The sequence below is a fragment of the Anabas testudineus genome, chromosome 10, assembly GCF_900324465.2.
Source record: "Anabas testudineus chromosome 10, fAnaTes1.2, whole genome shotgun sequence".
NCBI classification, from domain to species: domain Eukaryota; kingdom Metazoa; phylum Chordata; class Actinopteri; order Anabantiformes; family Anabantidae; genus Anabas; species Anabas testudineus.
The window spans coordinates 21,391,145-21,408,743 of record NC_046619.1 but is presented as its reverse complement, the minus strand read 5'-3'; the positions used below and the strand labels follow the sequence as shown (position 1 = coordinate 21,408,743).

Here is a 17,599-nt window from a genome sequence, read left to right as displayed (position 1 = left end):
ATGATTATTTAATAAGCAACACCTGAGATGAAATGAAAGGCTGATGATAATAAACCATCAAGGAGTCTCAGCGAACAGTGCCAGTGGATGCTGCAGTGTAGCGTGATATGTTTCAGTTTAAATGCACAATCAAAAGAGCTGTGAAATAATCACAACCCTTAAATAAAGACCAAAAAAAAACAGGCTTTAATGTTACTTGAGGTTCTTTTTCTTTTGGTGACATGAATCTGAACTTGTTTTTGTGTCAACAGGACTTGAGCCCCTCTCCTTCTTTTCTAAACATACAATTCTATGTATTTGCACACTGCTGTAGTACAATCTATATAAGTACACTGCTGTTGTTGTTGGCCTCGGGCAATTTGGAGTAACAAGGGCAATGAGCTGAGGTTGACATGAGTAGGGCTGCAACTAACTTTTTCCATAAATGATTAATCTAATCTAATTTATTTTCTGAGCCTTAAATTTTCCCTAAAAAGCCTTTTTAATTTCTAACAGATAACTGTGACGTCTTAAATGTCTTGACTTTTGAGTTTTGCATCCTTACCTGTAGTGTCTCCAGGCTGCTCCTGATTCTTCCAGTACTAACTTTAAGCAGTTCAAGGTAATTCCTCTCAGACTGCACCAGCTCCTCTATGGCCAACACTTGTCTCTGGGCAGCTCTCTCTTTAGCGGCTGCTTCATCCTCTTCAGATTTCCTTTTGGCCTCTTCGGCCTCCTGTGCTAATCTCTCCTCTGACATTAAGGTGTCCTCTGAGAAACTATCCTGTGGGGAAAGTTTTGAGTTCACAGTAGAAGCTTCACCATGCACAGACACATCCGTCTCCTCTTCTGTACCAAACATCTCTTCTCCAAATTGATCACTTGTTGTTTGTTTGTTGTTTTCTTTCACTGGATCTCTCTTGAAGATCTTCTGTACAGCTCCAAGAGGAGCTGATGAGGCTGGTTTAGGGAGTACCAGTGTGAAGGAGGCTGGTTGAGGCCTCTGTGGCACCTCCATAATGAAGATCCCTGTTAAAGAAAAACACTGCTTAGACACTGTGTTGACACATTTACAATGTGTCAAAACACTTACAATGTTTTTTCATAAGAAAAGGGATCTGTGCCTTCTTCAGTATCTAGTAAGGAATCAAGTCCTAAATCCCCCCATTAATCCGTGTGCACAGATGCGTGAGTCATTTTTTATTTTTTCAATCTGGACCCAAAGGAAGAAACTAAATTATGATATAACCGATAAGATAGATAACCACCAAAGTTACCCATATTCACTTGACCTTTATCACGGCATCAAACAGCACACCGCAGCACGGCTGCAGATGTTACGGCTTTGTTTGATGCACAGCAACACGAACGGGGGGAAATGTATTGTCATGGCGCCTCCGAGCTGGGACGCTATGTTTGACTCACCAGGAGTCTGGAAAGCTGCTTACAGAGCAACTAATGCTACCACCGCTGTGACAATTAGCCTTTAAATGGTTCAGCTTAACATCATTCTGTGACTTATTTAATTATAATGTCTGTGTGAGCATTCACTCATGCACTAACAGTCTGATTCTGTACAACCATCTGATAACATGTTGCACCATTCATTACTAAAATGTATAAAATAAATCTTTCTAAACAGTGACTCACTAAGAATTTATATTACTGCACATGACAAACACGTACCTTTACATTTCTCGTGCACAAAGTGAATTAAGTCATCAAAAATATGCAGTTAATTGTTTCTTATGCACAGGAAAAAAATACTTTCATCAAAAGCCATGCAATCAAGAAGATAATAGGGAAGTCAGGTATTAGTAGACTAGAAGTGCTGGTAGTTCCATTCAATCAATACCTGGAGTCTTGTTAAGAAAGTTACTTTGGAGGTGTGGACTAAAGTTACTTTGACAAAAACCACTAACACTTTGAGTTTTCTCAGCAGAAGAAGAATACGCTCATGTGAGCCATGCCATTTACATAAAGCTGGAGAGGTTCACAAAGTGATGTCGCAGACTTTAGAAACTCACCATTTTACAATTAGACAAGACACTTTGGGACTGTGGCTACTGTGCAAAGAAGTGGGCGACCAGTCACCAGATCACCTTTTATAACAAATTAATGCAGAAAACTACAAATTTTCAAAAGGTTCACATAGTTTTTTTCACCACTGTATGCACAGGCCTTACTGGCACTGATAAGTGAAAGTCAACTGGGTCAAATGGAGAAATGTTTCTGATATTTTCCATTAAGGCAACTGCTGTAACAGACTACAATACTTTTAACTGCAGTTGTAAAACAAAAACCCTTAATTCCCCACATAAATCTATATTTTATATTTTGTTTTTATTTAGCAAATGAGATAAACATTTGTTACTATTTTCAAACCTACAATGCAATAGAGTTGCTTTGTATTTTTCACATATCCACCAACTGTACATCACTGTTGAATTTTTGTTTTTCTTTTTCATGTAATCTTCTGTTACAGATTTTTCTTTTCTCCCCAAAAAAAGGTTTAAGGTTTCAGCAGCATCTGGTGAGCTAAGAGCTGTGATTTAAAACAGAAAGAAATAGGTTCACAACAACCATAAAAAACTGTACCAAAAGCTATCAATGAAATATTTATCTAAATCAGAGCTTTGCCAGTTTTAGTTCTTGACAGACCTTTATGTTTAGCCAGTTGAGACACTTGAGAACTTATCTTTTCAACCAAAAAGCTTGTAAAATCTCTACAGAACATAGTCCTAGTCCTAGTTTTGTAGGGATGAGGAAAAAACCCTGGTACTGATCTGCAGCTCTAACCACTACATTATAACAGTTAGAGCACAAACACACAGAAAAACATTACTCTAAGACACATCTGACGCAAGAAAAGTGTCTTTACATCCAAAACAAGTGTGTCATAACTCCAGGCATCTTCTAATTACAACATGTACAAAAATGACAGAGTATCATTCAAAAACATTTACAGGAGATAAGGTTATAATTACCTCAGTGATTCAGCTGCAGTGAAGCTCGAACTCTCCTCTCTCTCCACCCTGTGCTCTGTCCCCAGCTGAAGTAGAAATCTGCTGCAGTGGAGACGCTGCTGCATGGAAAACACAAACACATGCACTGGTGTAACTTTCTCCAACAACCACAGTTGCTGCTGAGCTACATGCGGCAGGAGTGGGTGTGTGTGTGTGTGTGTGTGAGAGAGAGAGAGAGAAGAGACGGTATATGAGTGTGTGAGGTACAGAGGGGGATGGGAGTGGAAAGGAGGGTGGGCTGGCTGTTTTGTAGAGGAAAAGGGGGAGGGGGTGTGTGTGTGTGGAGAGGGGATCGAGGACACACACACACTGCTGAATAAGCTGATTGACTGCAGCAGCTGGTGTGAAGGGGAAGTGGCACTCACCCAGGCAGAAGTTGACTGGCTGATGATTCTTCAGAGAGAGCTAAATGACCAATGAGAAAACACCTTCACGAACCACTAAACGGCCCAATAAAGACACAGCATCCAAATGGCTGAAGTTTTCCTCTCACAGGAAACAAAAGCACAGAGGGACGTCCCATCCTCTTCCAATTGCCAAGAGGTGGTCTGGACTTTCTAATGGAAAACAACAAGACATTCGTAGCTACTTTAGATATTGTTTAGATAGAAATAAAACATTTATACAAATAGATCTGTAGATATTAACTCATATTATTAACTCACACAAAAAACAACAACAAAACAAACAACAACCTCATGGTTGTGCTGTAAAAACAGTCACAGGTTACTGGCCTATATCATATATAAGCTGTTAACTAGAGACACTGGGATTAGTGACATTCTGATTCCACCTCTGAGCATCTTGAATATCAGTGACGAATATCACGGTCTGCTGGTGGAGCTTGAGGAAAAAGGGATCGTTAGTCAGTACACTTGTGTCTCTGGACACTGTGAATGTCTGTATAAATAAATGGAAAAATGCACAGCAATCCATCCCATTGCTGAGAAATTACCATCTCTAGGGCTGTGCCCCCAGCGTAGCCATCAACACTTTAACATTTAACATGTGGAAAGATAGTTTAAGTAAAGCTGGGACAGTATTTTTGTGTGTTTGAGATCAACACCACAAGGTCAGGTTGTCATCTCTCCAAGTCTTCAAGTAAACTTTCCTTCAACACAGAAGAGCTGTTGTTTGATAATGTGTGGACACACGAGGTTACAGCAAATCCAAAAAATAACAGGGTGGAGATTGAAAACCAACAGAACAGGCAGGACTCTGTCATTTTTACCTCAGTGATTTTCCTCTGGGCTTTAAACGTTCTATTTTAAATTTTAAAGTCCCATGTAGGAGGAGTCATTGCAAATAAACCTTTATATGCAGTTGTATGTGGCACTGGTTGTTGTTCATACATTACATAACGATGACACAAGTACAAAAACAGTAAAATTACTATTTTAATGTTTGCCAGTGAACGTTGGGTATATTTAAAATATGGTGTTGGCATGAAACAAGGTTGAGACTGTGCAGGAATTCAGATTATATACACTCAATGAGTTTGGAATGAGGATGGCAGGAAGACAGTGGTTAGTCCAGTTCATGTCAGGAAGGAATGCTGCACGACTGGATTCTTTCACCAGCTGACTTATGTTGATGTGATGATAACTTAAGGTGTGCTGCAGGAGGACTTGGATTTGAAACATGATGTCACACTTAAGGCATCTCTCTAGCGTCAAAACCTCCCATTCCAAGAAGGTAAATGCTTCACTCACAGAAAGCATTCGTTATGCTGCTGCCAAGGTTGAGCAAACATCTGAAGCTGTTGTTACTGCTATGAAGTTACAGATATCGATATTGGTTTCACAGTAAATGTGATGAGAAATATTATAACAGAAATGGCAAACTTAGTCTGAGGCAAATATAAATACCAGTGCTGCCTAGCTTTTTCAAATCCTTCACTCATTTACGGCACTCTAGTCACCCGGGGATTAGAGTCCCTGTTTGAAGACCATCCAGGGTCCGTTGGTAATTGTTGTTCCCCACTTTTCTCTCTCTCTACTTTCGTTTCCTGTCTTCTCTCAACTGTCGATTAAGGCATTTATAAAAATCTTGCTTAACACATGCATCATCAAACTGTTTTTTAGGAAGGAGAGTTTTAATTCACGTGTTTCAGAGTCACTGAATGGGTGGGTGATTCAAGTAATGAAGAGTTAGTAAGGTGGAGAAAGCTAAATATAGAAGCTGTTCTGTCATTTCTGGGTTTGACTGGTGACACACAGTAGCTCAATTATCTATATATATCCTATGACAAAGTGTCAGCAGATTTAAGATGTGCACACTTTTTTATTTCCCTGACGCGTTCTATAATATGAAGGTTTACATCAGCTCATTTTACTTGTTTAGCTTTCACTCTCAGGTTTTATGCTTGTTGTTTTCACAACATGGCATCAAAGGAATTCGACTGGCAGGAAGAAATGTTAGCAAAACAATTAAAGCAATTTAATTAAAGGAAACTTGATTATAATGAAGTTATTATAAGTATGTCAAAGAGGAACCAACAGAATGATGCAACAGAAACAGTCATTTCAAAGTTAAGTGTGGATTATACAGCAAAAAAGCTATGAAAGATTCACAAACAGTGACTCATGACAAACCTTGTGACACCAAATTGTGAGATAAGAGGCTCGATGAAGAAACTTTATTTCAAGTTAGCATCTTATCAACCTATGACTAAACAACGTAGGTCTACATGCATGAGACTGATGGTAATATTAAACTTTATAGTGTTACTTACAATTTGCTTTAGGTCTTCACATGTGAACCTCCACTGAGAACACGAAGGGCAGCAGCAGGAGACGGAAACATCACAGGAAGCTCAGATTCCTGATCCCCGGAGACCTGAAATAAACAAATTGAAATAGACTAAACATCATTTTACAGATTCAGAGTTCATGTCTCTGTTTCAATCTGAGTTAAGTGACAGCTCTTCATCCATTTAACACCTTCACACACATATTAAAGGTGACAGAATGGGATGAAATGACACTCATAAGACCGATTTAGAGACATACATGCTTTGAAATGCTTGTTCCATATTTCAAGTACACATTTAAGTCAAGTCAACCTTGTCTGTGTAAGATGTACCGAGCAGCTCCTGAGCAGCAGCTGGACACAACACAGCCTGAACCCTGAAGCACCTGTCTCCCAAATGTCTCCATAAAACAGCATCTTCCAGTTCACATCAGTGTTAAACTAACACACCAGCAGCTTCAGTTTACTGGGAATGAGACGAGTTGTTGGCGGAAGTGAGTGAAGACGATACTTAAAGCTGAACTTGAACAGTCTGAGGATGTTAAACCTGCTAATTCTGGATCGTTAGCAAACGGACGATGAGCCAGATGAAAACACTCGGCGCCTGTCACAGTGAGGTAAGTCTACTGTCCTGTATTACGATATAAAAATCAGAGAATTACCGACAAATGTGATTTGATATTTACCTTGTGCTGAAGTGATCCCACACTCGTTACTGACGCTGAACTCTCGCTCACCTGTTGTCGTCGGAGTCCGGCAACCGCAGAGAACAACATCCGGTTTTCTTACAAAATAAAAGCCGAGTGAAAGGAGCAACATCCGGAAGCCGAAAGACGAATGAGCGTGAGAAATAACGGGACTGATCAAATCCTCTAGTTTTTAATGTCTTTATACTTTAAGACTAATTTTCAGAGGGAAACATTAAACTTTTTACTTCACTACTTTGATTTAGTTGTGCTAATTGCATTTCTCGTTTCATGTATTGTTGAATCAGGTGGTTCATTCACTACTTTTAAGTCTGAGCCACAAAATTTAGTGAACTATTAGGCTATATTTATCTTTTCAGATGAATAATAACGTGTACCAGTAATGATATAATAATTTAATGAGTAGAACATGTTTTGTTTTTGCTGTTTCAGGCAAAAAATCTACTTCATCCCAACTTACTTTAGTTTTACATTTCTACTTTCAATGAATAATATACCAGTGATGATAATAACCTCAAAAATACTATATATTTATTAATTTATATTTATATAACAACATTGTTAAAAATAGATGAGTCATGGTAGAATTAAATGCTACTTATATTTATAATTTATTAGTACATAAGTAGAGTAGTACAACAATTAAACACCTACTAAAGGTTGTTATTGTACAGTTTACTGTACTCTAACTAAACTAAAGGTTTGAATACAGGACATTCAGTATGCCTACAGTTGTGTATCATGGAAATATGAAGTACTCTATGTTACTGCAGTTTCTCACTGTGGTACCACATGTAGAGAAATAAGAAGCATTATAGAGAGGGAAAAATGAGAACAGAATACAAATCTGTAGAAGTGAAGTAGGCATTCCCCATTTTAGTTTGTGGTGCTATAAATAGGGTGTTTAAAGTATATTTTAGTTTTATTTGTGACTCATTTTAATCCATGTATATGGAAAATAACCAACACTTTCTGATCCTATCATTTCGTGTTGTGCTGTGTTATGCTCACTCCCACCGTCAGGGGGCGACACTGCCGGGAACGCGCATATCATCGTCAGAGGTGAAAGGTTACGAGCCTGACAGCGCCACATGCATGTTGTTGTGTTGTTGATGCGGGATATTTAAAGGGTTTTATTGCTTCAAGCTGTTTGTTCTGGGTGAGTTTATAAGGTTTCCATGTTATATTCGTAGCTGTCATTCTGTTTATCTGTTATTGTAGCGAGAACAAGTCGTGTTTCAGGGTTTAATGGTAAGCTAGCACACAGTTCCATTTTCGGACGCTACTTTAACTTTGGTCTTTAAACTCTCAACGTGAAATTACTGTTTTGTTAAAGTTCCGACAACTGAATGTAGCATAAAGAAACTACAGTATGTATCAAATACAATTTTAAATATGTAGATAAACTTTGCATTATATCGTTAATTATCAGCATAAGAGAGTCATCCAGGGTTTTGTTAAATAGAGGGAGTGTCCGATAATGGGTCAATCTAACTTACGGTCGTGTTTAACAAGTAGGAGTACAACAGATTTTCTTCTGCGAGGCGATTATTCAGAATTAAAGCCAACAAAATATCGAAACCTGAGACTGATTTTAAGAACTGTGGTCAAATGGCATTTCCTATTTATGTACAACAGTTCATTTAAGACGACACTGAAGCCAGTTCACTGTATTACGTTAACTGAAATCAGAGAAAGATGCTTGTTGTTTCTGTCACACTATCAGTCCTGTACTAAAGAATCACCTAGATTTACCTGTCACTGATTTCAGTACTGACCATGTTCAGTGTTTGCAGTTTCAGGTGTTCTGCAGCCTTTGGCTTCAGACTCAGGCTGAGTGTGGTTCTTTTCTGTCCTGATGTGAGATGAGGAACCTGAAGCTGCTGAAGAGCCTGCGGAGCTCAGAGCTGCAGGGTCCAGGCTCCCCGCAGTATTTGTCTGTGCGAGCTGACACTGGCACCCTGCTGGTTTTGTCTCAGTACTCCATCACAGAGTTTGATCCTCGAACTGGACAGGTGAGCTTGTTGGAACCTGTATGTCCTTTTGCTTCAGGAGGAGATGGGGTTCTCAGCCTTAGCTGCTGAAAAACAATTTTTGACTTGCCTTTCTTTTGTTGAGTGTAGCACTGTGTTTATAGTTGCCTACGTAATTTCAACAATACTATTCTGTGCAGGTTGTAAACGAGGCATCGTTGACTGCTGATGGTTTCCTTCCTGATGATGGCTGCGGCGTGGTGGTTGGACTGCAGGACCTGGCCGAACTTGAGTCAGCATGTTTGGCCACAGCTGGAGGGGATGTTATCCTCTTCAACCTCAACACCTGCCAGGTCTGCAGCACAGAAATATAGAACGTCAAAAATGTCTCCACCTTCACAAGGCTGTTTGACAGTTGTGACAAATCATACCTCAACAAGTGTTGAGTTCGAGGTGAAGAGCAGATATTTTACAGAATGTATGTGTTTGTTTTGCACAGGTGGAGTGTGTCGGCAGTGTGGACAGCGGTCTGACCTCGATGAGCTGGAGTCCTGATGAAGAGCTTGTCGTTCTTACTACTGGTCTGTTCAAAAAGTCAAAACGGTGGAATTCAAACCAAAAGATTTTTTTTTTTTTTTTTGGAAATTGTCAAAGCAGAACAAAAGTGTCAGTTTTATTTAAAAGATGAATAAAGTCAAGATCAACTGTTGCTTAAGATTTAAAATACATTCGATATGTAACTTAAAGATCAGTTGTTTTTGTTAAACATACTAACCAGTGTTATAAATGACTAAGTCGTTATCAATTTATAATCACAGGTCAGGAAACGATTATAATGATGACCAAGGACTTCGAGCCTATCATTGAGTTTGGAATCCACCAGGATGATTTTGGTGAAGGTGCAGTGGCTTCTGATCATTCTGATGTTTTCTAGTCGAGTGACAATAATATTTTGATCAGTGTTAACATCTGCATTGTTTCTTTTTCAGGGAAGTTCATTACAGTGGGCTGGGGGAAGAAGGAGACACAGTTCCATGGCTCAGAGGGGAAGCAGGCCGCACAGAGAAAACTCCAGGTCGGATTTTAACCACAGAAACTTCAGAGCTTGTAGTGATATGAAAGTATTCGTAATGATGTAAACATATGTCCACAGGAGGTGCAGCCAGCTGCTGCGTGGGATGACCACAGGCCGCGGGTGACATGGCGTGGTGACGGTCAGCTGTTTGCTGTCAGTGCTGTCTGTCCTCAGACTGGAGGCAGGAAGGTCCGAGTGTGGAACAGAGAGGGCGTCCTGCAGGCCACCAGTGAGCCCATCAGTGGCCTAGAGCAGGCGCTCTGCTGGAAGTAAGAGTGCTGTTGTCTTTCAGTTTATCTTGAGCTTCTTCACTCTTTTCTGATTCGCCGTTTCCTGGATGTTGGCTGTTTTGAATTTGAAGATTATAATAGTAATACTTTTAAAAGACTGGGTGACTCCATATTAAATTGTCTCCTGGTTTCTCCTGTTTCAGACCCTCAGGCAGCCTGATAGCAAGCTCTCAGCGTCATCCCAACAAACACAGTGTGGTGTTCATGGAGAAGAACGGACTCCTGCATGGAGATTTCACTCTGCCGTTCAGCAAAGATCAGGCGAAGGCACGTTTTAATAAACATGTCACACAAACCTTAAAAGGACTGAATGCTAGATTTTAGAGTTTATGATTCAGAAGAAAATGATCAATACTGTAAATATTACATTGATTCATGTGGTTTTCATAGGTGAAGGATCTGCTGTGGAACAGTGACTCCACAGTTTTAGCTGTTTGGTTGGAAGACATGACTCCTGGGGAGGATGGACAGGTGAACACTTATGGTAAGTTAGAGTCTCTAAACTAAAGAATTCCAGCATACAAACTATACCTTAGTTTAGAATAAGATAACTAGGAAAAATGTTTACATGGTGGCTAAATATCAGAAATAGACATCTTGACATATTGCATTTCAAGTAATCATAGTGAGCAGGAGATTTTAGTCTGAAGGCTAAAGAAATGTTATTATCAGAAACATTTTTTGTAGTTGAGGAAATTTGAAGGCACAAAATATTTACTGAATTAATTTTTTTTTTGCCATTTTTTTGCCTGTGTGTGTGTGTGTGTGTGTGTGTGTGCGTGCGTGTGTGTGTAATAAATTCACCTTAAACTTGTTCATGCTCCCTCTGCAGTCCAGCTGTGGACAGTGGGGAACTACCACTGGTATCTAAAGCAGAGCCTGGACTTTGGCAAAGATCCTCAGAAGGCTCCGGTCTGTGTTGGCTGGGATCCAGAACGCCCCCTGCGGCTGCACATGGTGACCCGTGGCTGGACCACCATCACTTATGACTGGGGCTGGAATACAGATCGCAGCCCTGGGGTGGATGACACTGACAATGCCAACGTGGCCGTGATTGATGGAGGTGAGTGCTAATGAAACAATACAAGTGAAAACTGAAGTATAATTTTAGCACGGTGCTAATATTTGTTTAATTTTGCTCAGATAAGGTCCTGATGACGACCTTCAGGAAGTGTGTGGTTCCTCCTCCCATGTGTTCATTTGAGCTGCAGCTGAAATCACCAGTGAACCAGGTGACCTTCCTCTGCCGACCTCAGAAGACCAATCAGTTGGCAGCACTCACTGCTGACAGACAGATCTCTGTTTATGGCAAAGGTCGGTTGTGATCTGCTTTCTAAATTATTTTCTCTTAAATCTATCCTACAATAGTAATTCTGGCTGTATTTATGGAATTGTTTTGCCCTTAGTATTGAAATGTGTTGTACCTGTACATTTTACTGTAAATAGTATTGTGACCTGTGTTATTCTTTGCAAATCTTTTTAAATGTTAATTCAGATTCAAGAGAAGACGTTGACAAAACAGCAGATGGATTTAGGGTCATTTCACGTCCCCTGGTTCTTCAGAAAACCTTCAGGTAGCACATCAGTCTGCAGTTCGGTATGCCCTTTCCTTTCCTCTAACACACAGCTCATTGTCTTATCACTGTCCTTCCTACACATGTACCTAGAGTTGCAGCTCTCCAGGATGACCCTCTGGTCCTGCGGCAGCTGCTGTGGCTGGAGGATGAGCTGTTTGTGGGTGTGAGCTCTGGTCTGTTGCCAACCTCCTCCACCTTGGTCATGCTCCGCCCTGCGCAGGATGCTGATGACACGCTCAGTGTCAGGTCTGCATTTAGCAAACTCCTCTAGTTCCTCCATATGTTTGTGATGAAAATTTATAAATTAATTTCTATAGATGATTGTGCAGACTTTATATGATGTTTCTTATCACTCAGGTCTGAGATAGAAGTGGATGGTGTTGTGGTCAGTATGGTTCAGTGCTGTCAGACGAGGACTGTGGCTCTGCAGCTGGAGGACGGACAGATCAGGAAGCTGCTCTGGGGTCAGTAACCAGCACTGATCATCTGCTGCTGAAATGTGTTTTGTCTTTTTTTCATACTAAGAGCTGTTTTATGGGAAATTCTCAAACCCCAGATGCACATATTTATGTTTTAGAAACAATAAATGCATTGTTATATAACATCTGAAGAACATCATATGAAATGAAAAATTCAGCATTAGTTCACATAAATACTTTTCTGTGTAGATTGTCCTGAGCCATCAGTAGAGGACTGGACTGACTCCAGTGGATGTAGCATCAACTTCCCTGTTGCCTGCATTCAGACGGCCCTCTGCAGCATCAGTGGAGAGGTATCAGCTACATATATCTTAAATCATTTGTTCAGATGGAAGACTATATACTAAAACACTATATACTAAAATCTCACCAACCATCACTCTAGTTATCAGCTTGTGTATGAAGGAGTGAAAACCCTTGTGCCCATTGCTTTGACTTAATGTCTACAGGAATATTTGTTTGGCCTGACGGACAGATCTCACCTCTATGCTGGAGACTCAGAGGTAAAAAGCAACGAGCTGCTTCTAACATCTACATGTGATAAGACACATTAGCTTAACTTTGGAATATTTCTGGTGAAAGCAGAAGGTAAACACTTTAGTTCACCTTGTGTTTGCTTATTTACATCTGTTCTTCTTCAGCTTGCCTCAAACGTTTCTTCCTTTGCCGTTTGCAACGACTTCCTTCTGATCACCACACATTCCCACACCTGCCGCTGCCTCCATCTGAGCTCACTCAGTGTCAAAGGTAGGGTGGAGGCTGAGTCTTTTCATTCCGTTATGTTTGGTTCCACTGTACTCCCTGAAGAATTATTAAGGTTGCTGTTGCCTCTAGTATATTTAATGGGATATCTCAGTTGACTGACCATTGACCCTGCAGGGCTGCAGGTGGCGTTGGCCTCAGATGGAAATCAGAATGACGAGACACTGCGACGGGTGGAGAGAGGATCCAGGATCGTTACTGTGGTACCTCAAGATACGAGAGTGATTTTACAAGTGAGTTTAACACACGAACGACTTTTTCATGTAAAACTCATTAAACTAAGAGAATTTGTATTAACTCTCGTTGTCTTGATTTGTGTGTGTGTGTTCAGATGCCTCGTGGGAACCTGGAGACTGTCCATCATCGAGCGCTGGTGTTGGCTCAGCTCAGAAAGTGGCTAGACAGGTGAACTTGACCTTCTTTCATCATACCACGTTTGATTTTTACAGAATTTTGGAAGTAGCCAAAATCTTAGTGTGGACCTGTACTCCCAACCAGGTCAACACTGAGCATGACGGCATCAAATTCATGTTTTCGCTGCAACTTTGTCCTTGTAGATACATACAAATAATCTTATTTATTTATATTTATGCTTCACCATTTGTTTTGTGATGCCTAAATGAACGGTATCCTGTAGAATCTTACCTACAATTCTTGCCCGGCAAAGAAAGTATACAGGAAAAAATCATCAGTCTGCATCTGGATTATTAAAACTAGTCCTACCTGTTTTTATTTTCACAGTTTGAAGTTCAGAGAAGCCTTCGAGTGTATGAGGAAGCTAAGGATCAACCTCAACCTCATTTGTGACCATAACCCAAAGGTTTGTATGAGGGTTTAACATCTAGGTTTAAGAGATTACTTTGAAAATTGACTTGATTCAAATCTTTCTTGTTCACAGCTTCATAAACAAGTACAAGTTATACTCCGTAAATGCACAGATGGTTACAGTATGTACAAACAAATTATTTGTGTACATTGGTTTTCTTTGCGTTCTGTAGGTGTTCCTAGACAACATAGAGACCTTCATCACGCAACTCAACTCTATCAACGATGTCAACCTTTTTCTCACGGAGCTCAAGTAAGATTTTGTCAGAGCTGGAGGGATGGACGTCACCTGCAGAAGAAAAGAGGAAAAAACTCTTTAATAACATGCGTTTTTTGTTTGTTTGTTTGTAACCAGGGAGGAGGATACAACAAGCACCATGTACCCCCATCCTGAGAGCAGCCCCATCCAACCCCAGCCTGCCTCTGGTCAGAAGAAGGTGGATGTGGTGTGTGATGCCTTACGAGGTGCCATGGAATCAATGGATCCAAACAAGTAATGATAACAATCATTAGGATGCTAATATCCATTATTAACATCAGACAGTGGCACATAGAAACACCATGATGTCATGTGTGCAGGTTCTGTCTGTCCATTCTGACGGCTCACGTGAAGAAGACAGTTCCTGAACTTGAGATCGCTCTGCAGAAAGTCCACGAGCTACGAGGTGAGCGAATATCAAGCTCAGTAATGATGTGCAGTAAAACTGAATTCTGGTTGACTAACACACACACACACACACACACACACACACACACACACACACACACACACACACACACAAACACACACACACAGAGCAGATATTTGTTCAGTTATTACATTATGTTGTGTGATTTTATTTATTAGAAAACCCTTCTGAAGCTCCCGGTGCTGTGAGTGCTGAGGAGGCACTGAAGTACCTCCTCTTCCTTGTCAATGTCAACGACCTGTATGAACACTCTCTGGGAACGTATGACTTCGACCTTGTGCTCATGGTGGCTGAGAAATCCCAGAAGGTATGCTCATTAGTCAAAACTTAAACATTTCAGGCAGCAAAATATGTAAAAACACTGTAATATGATAAATGCTCTGTTTAATGTTTGGTCATTTCTGTCAATCCCTGCAGGATCCCAAAGAGTATCTTCCTTTCTTAAACATGCTGAAGAGTCTGGAGCCAAACTACCAACGTTACACCATCGACAAACACCTGAAACGCTACAAGAAGGCCCTGCATCACCTCAGCAAGTGTGGTCAGTCACAGTTTTCCTCTCAGTAAAGTGAAGCTGTTCTAGTTTTTTTTTTTTTTTGTCCAGACGAGCTGAGTTGGACGCAACTTTGTGTTTTGTTTCAGGAGAACAACATTTTCCTGAAGCTCTGCAGCTGGTAAAGGAGCAAAAACTCTACAGTGAAGCTCTGCGAATGTTTTCAGCCAACAGCTCTCACTACAAGGTACAAGGTGTCTGTGTGATGGATTTCAGAGTTCAGAGCTGGAACAAATAGATTAATTAGATTCCATTCAAACCAGTTTTTGTTGAAAACTTAATCATCATTACAGAATGTCAAGATTTATTCAAGCACCTAAAGCCACAGATTCATTTACACAGTAGCTAAAACATGAAACCGGATTTTGACTTTTGACCCTCAGGCTCTGAGCTGCGCCTATGCTGAGCACCTAGTGCAGCAGCAGCAGGCGGAGCAAGCTGGCCTGTTGTTGTGGCGATGTGGAGAACCAGTCAGTGCCCTGCAGGCTTTCGCCAGTAGCACCAGTTGGAGAAATGCAATTTGTGTTGCACAGCAAATCCCACTACCTCCTGACCAGTTAGCCCTGCTGGCCAGAGACCTGGCAGGTAACCAAGACTACTAGTAGACAGACAAGTGGCAAGTTGATGGAATATACGACTCAGGGGCAGGGAGTCTTTGCATGCAACCCTATTATTGTTGGTTTCCTTTGTTGCTTTCTAGAAAAGCTGATTGAACAGCGCCGTTACTCCGAAGCTGCTCTACTGTTGGACCAGTACGCCAAAGTAAGACCGTCTGCAGCAATCAACAGCTTCTGACTATTCACACTCACACAAAACAAAACAGAAGAGATCACCCAGCCACAGAACATTCCCTCTGTGCAGCTGCTAGTTGAATTCTGATTTGGGATTTTGTTTCCAACAGGACTGTGAGGAAGCCATCTTGGCCCTGATCACTGGTGCAGTCTGGGAGGAGGCTCTTCGACTGGTCAGTAAACAGAGTTCTGCCGTCCTGCTCGTCTTTTCACTTTATGTCTTTACATTTCTTGTATGATGAAAAGCTTGTTCAATAAAAATAAAGCATTTTAAAATGCATTTCTACTCTTTAACATTGTTTGTGTTATAGTTTAATACAGATATTGTTTTCTCTGCTTCAGATTTACATGCACAACAGGCAGGACATCACTGAAACCAACCTGAAACCTGCTCTGCTAGAAGGTAAAATCAGTTCAGAGTCAGTGTAAGCTAGATGTTACTGATTTACTTCAGAAATAGGAGAAGCCAAATTGCTTTCAGATACTTTTATAGAGGAAGTAGAATCGAACAAAGAGACTATACTGGATACAGAAAAATGATATGCAACATGTTGAGAAGAGGAAGAAAATAGAAAGAACTTTTGTTGTTGACATGTTGTCTTGTTTTAGCTGTCAGCACCCAGACTGTCTTCCTGGAGACTCAGGTAGTGACGTTCGTACGACACAGGACTCGACTGGCTGTGGTTCGAGAGCAGAAAGAAAAGGCCCGACTGGACATGCTCGGTGAGAAAAACATATACGGCATCTGAGCCAATGTGTTTGTATTATATGTTCACCTCTAGAAATGTTTACGGCAACCTTGCAACATTATGTTCATCTGTCAATATGTTGCCGTCACATTATCACCGCAGACACATCACAATATAATATATAGAATAATATATAGAATATATCTTGGATATATAGTTAAACCTCCATCTTGTCCTACAGATGAGGATGGTCCAGACTGTCCTGATGCTGAACTTTACTCTGAAGCCAGCAGCGTGATGACCAACTCTAAATACTCCCAGAGTAACTCCCGCATCTCCTCGTAAGACAAAACTTATTCAGATTTGTACGTTTTCCCACATAAGAAAAGAAAATTGGTTTCATATTCTCGCTCTGCCTGCAGGAGATCATCAAAGAATCGGCGGAAAGCCGAGCGAAAAAAGCTCAGTCTGAAGGAAGGAAGCCCAATGGAGGACAGAGCACTGATGTACGCTCTGGGTGAGATCAGCACCACAGTGGACAAGATGAGAGGTACCACATTTACTCATAATGTTGTGTGTTTGATTTGTCTGCTTGTAAAAATCATCAAATCTCTACAATACAAAATTTAGCAGTAAAACAGCTGGAAGTAGCAAAGCACTCTGGGAAATGTGGTTCTACTTTGCAGAAGAATTAAATCTGCGTTACAATCAATCTCCTGCTCACAAATCTAAGCTGCACTGTATTCTACTACTTCTATTGTATATGAACTATTCATCCAGCTTGACTGACTGCTCGTTTCTGCCTCCCCTCCTGCAGAGGACGTGCACAGCCTGCTGAAGGCCCTGGTGCTGTTCGAGTTTGACAAACAGGCAGAAAAGCTGCAGCTGGCCTACGAGGACGCCCTGCAGATGATGGCAGCAGCAGTACCTGAGGTCTGGCCTGAAGGCCTCCAAAATAACCAAGCCCCGGTAACTAGGACTGCCTTTTTAACAGTGACACGCTATTCATGTGTGTCCTGATCTGACTTCAGGTCTCTTGCTCTCTTTCACAATTAAAACATAACGGTTGTCTGATTTGGTTTTACAGCTCACTGGTCCAAACTCGACTGCAAACAGCATCATGGCCTCTTTCCAGCAGCAACAGAAACCTGTAGTTTCACAGCAAGGTCGGCAGCGTTCAGTGTTAAATCAGCCTTTCTCATCTTGTTATATTGACCATTTCTGTTGCCTTAACTCACCTGATGATGATGATAATAATATGTCTCTATTATCTGTCTCCAAATGTTTTTCTTTGCAGATGCTGAGGTCCTGACACCACCAAAGATGAGAAACGGTGTCAAGTGGAAGCTCACTATTCTTAAGTAATTCAGCTTTGTTTCTATGTTTTAATTGTAAAGGAGTTATGTAATAAAGATCAGAGTAATGTCTCATTA

General features: G+C 40.8%; 2 protein-coding genes across 6 annotated transcripts in view; one reads left to right on the top strand and one right to left on the bottom strand.

Moving 5' to 3' along the window:
* Positions 1–6,638, bottom strand: part of arhgef37 (Rho guanine nucleotide exchange factor (GEF) 37) — a 19,620-nt gene extending 12,982 nt beyond the window's left edge. Inside the window, exons 1-5 of one of the 3 annotated variants that reach the window (XM_026357429.1) lie at positions 6,443–6,638; positions 5,740–5,843; positions 3,371–3,562; positions 2,967–3,064; positions 545–1,008 (exon numbers count right to left, since the gene is read on the bottom strand). In XM_026357429.1, the coding sequence (XP_026213214.1) occupies positions 545–997 (453 nt within the window). In that variant the 5' untranslated portion in view covers positions 998–1,008; positions 2,967–3,064; positions 3,371–3,562; positions 5,740–5,843; positions 6,443–6,638. Of the gene's footprint in view, positions 1–544; positions 1,009–2,966; positions 3,065–3,370; positions 3,563–5,739; positions 5,844–6,069; positions 6,162–6,442 lie in introns of those variants that run through there. The other 2 variants (XM_026357431.1, XM_026357430.1) reach the window with 2 other exon arrangements.
* On the top strand, positions 6,282–17,599 carry elp1 (elongator complex protein 1). 3 transcript variants are annotated; one of them, XM_026357426.2, is made up of 36 exons: positions 6,282–6,373; positions 8,260–8,478; positions 8,637–8,789; positions 8,936–9,017; positions 9,255–9,335; positions 9,426–9,511; positions 9,590–9,780; positions 9,945–10,068; positions 10,192–10,285; positions 10,634–10,864; positions 10,945–11,115; positions 11,297–11,375; positions 11,469–11,624; positions 11,736–11,842; positions 12,047–12,150; positions 12,307–12,360; positions 12,499–12,604; positions 12,737–12,852; positions 12,951–13,024; positions 13,361–13,439; positions 13,618–13,697; positions 13,800–13,937; positions 14,024–14,109; positions 14,292–14,440; positions 14,551–14,674; positions 14,776–14,873; positions 15,070–15,271; positions 15,387–15,448; positions 15,588–15,650; positions 15,820–15,880; positions 16,087–16,200; positions 16,408–16,507; positions 16,589–16,716; positions 16,984–17,135; positions 17,254–17,332; positions 17,464–17,599. In XM_026357426.2, exons 2-36 carry the CDS (start codon positions 8,329–8,331, stop codon positions 17,529–17,531), a joined length of 3,942 nt encoding a protein of 1,313 aa, XP_026213211.1. In that variant the 5' UTR covers positions 6,282–6,373; positions 8,260–8,328; the 3' UTR covers positions 17,532–17,599. The 3 variants fall into 3 exon arrangements, with proteins under 3 accessions (XP_026213211.1, XP_026213210.1, XP_026213212.1); XM_026357425.2 differs by lacking the exon at positions 6,282–6,373 and adding an exon at positions 7,507–7,622; XM_026357427.2 differs by lacking the exon at positions 6,282–6,373 and adding an exon at positions 7,510–7,622 and having other exon boundaries at positions 8,251–8,478.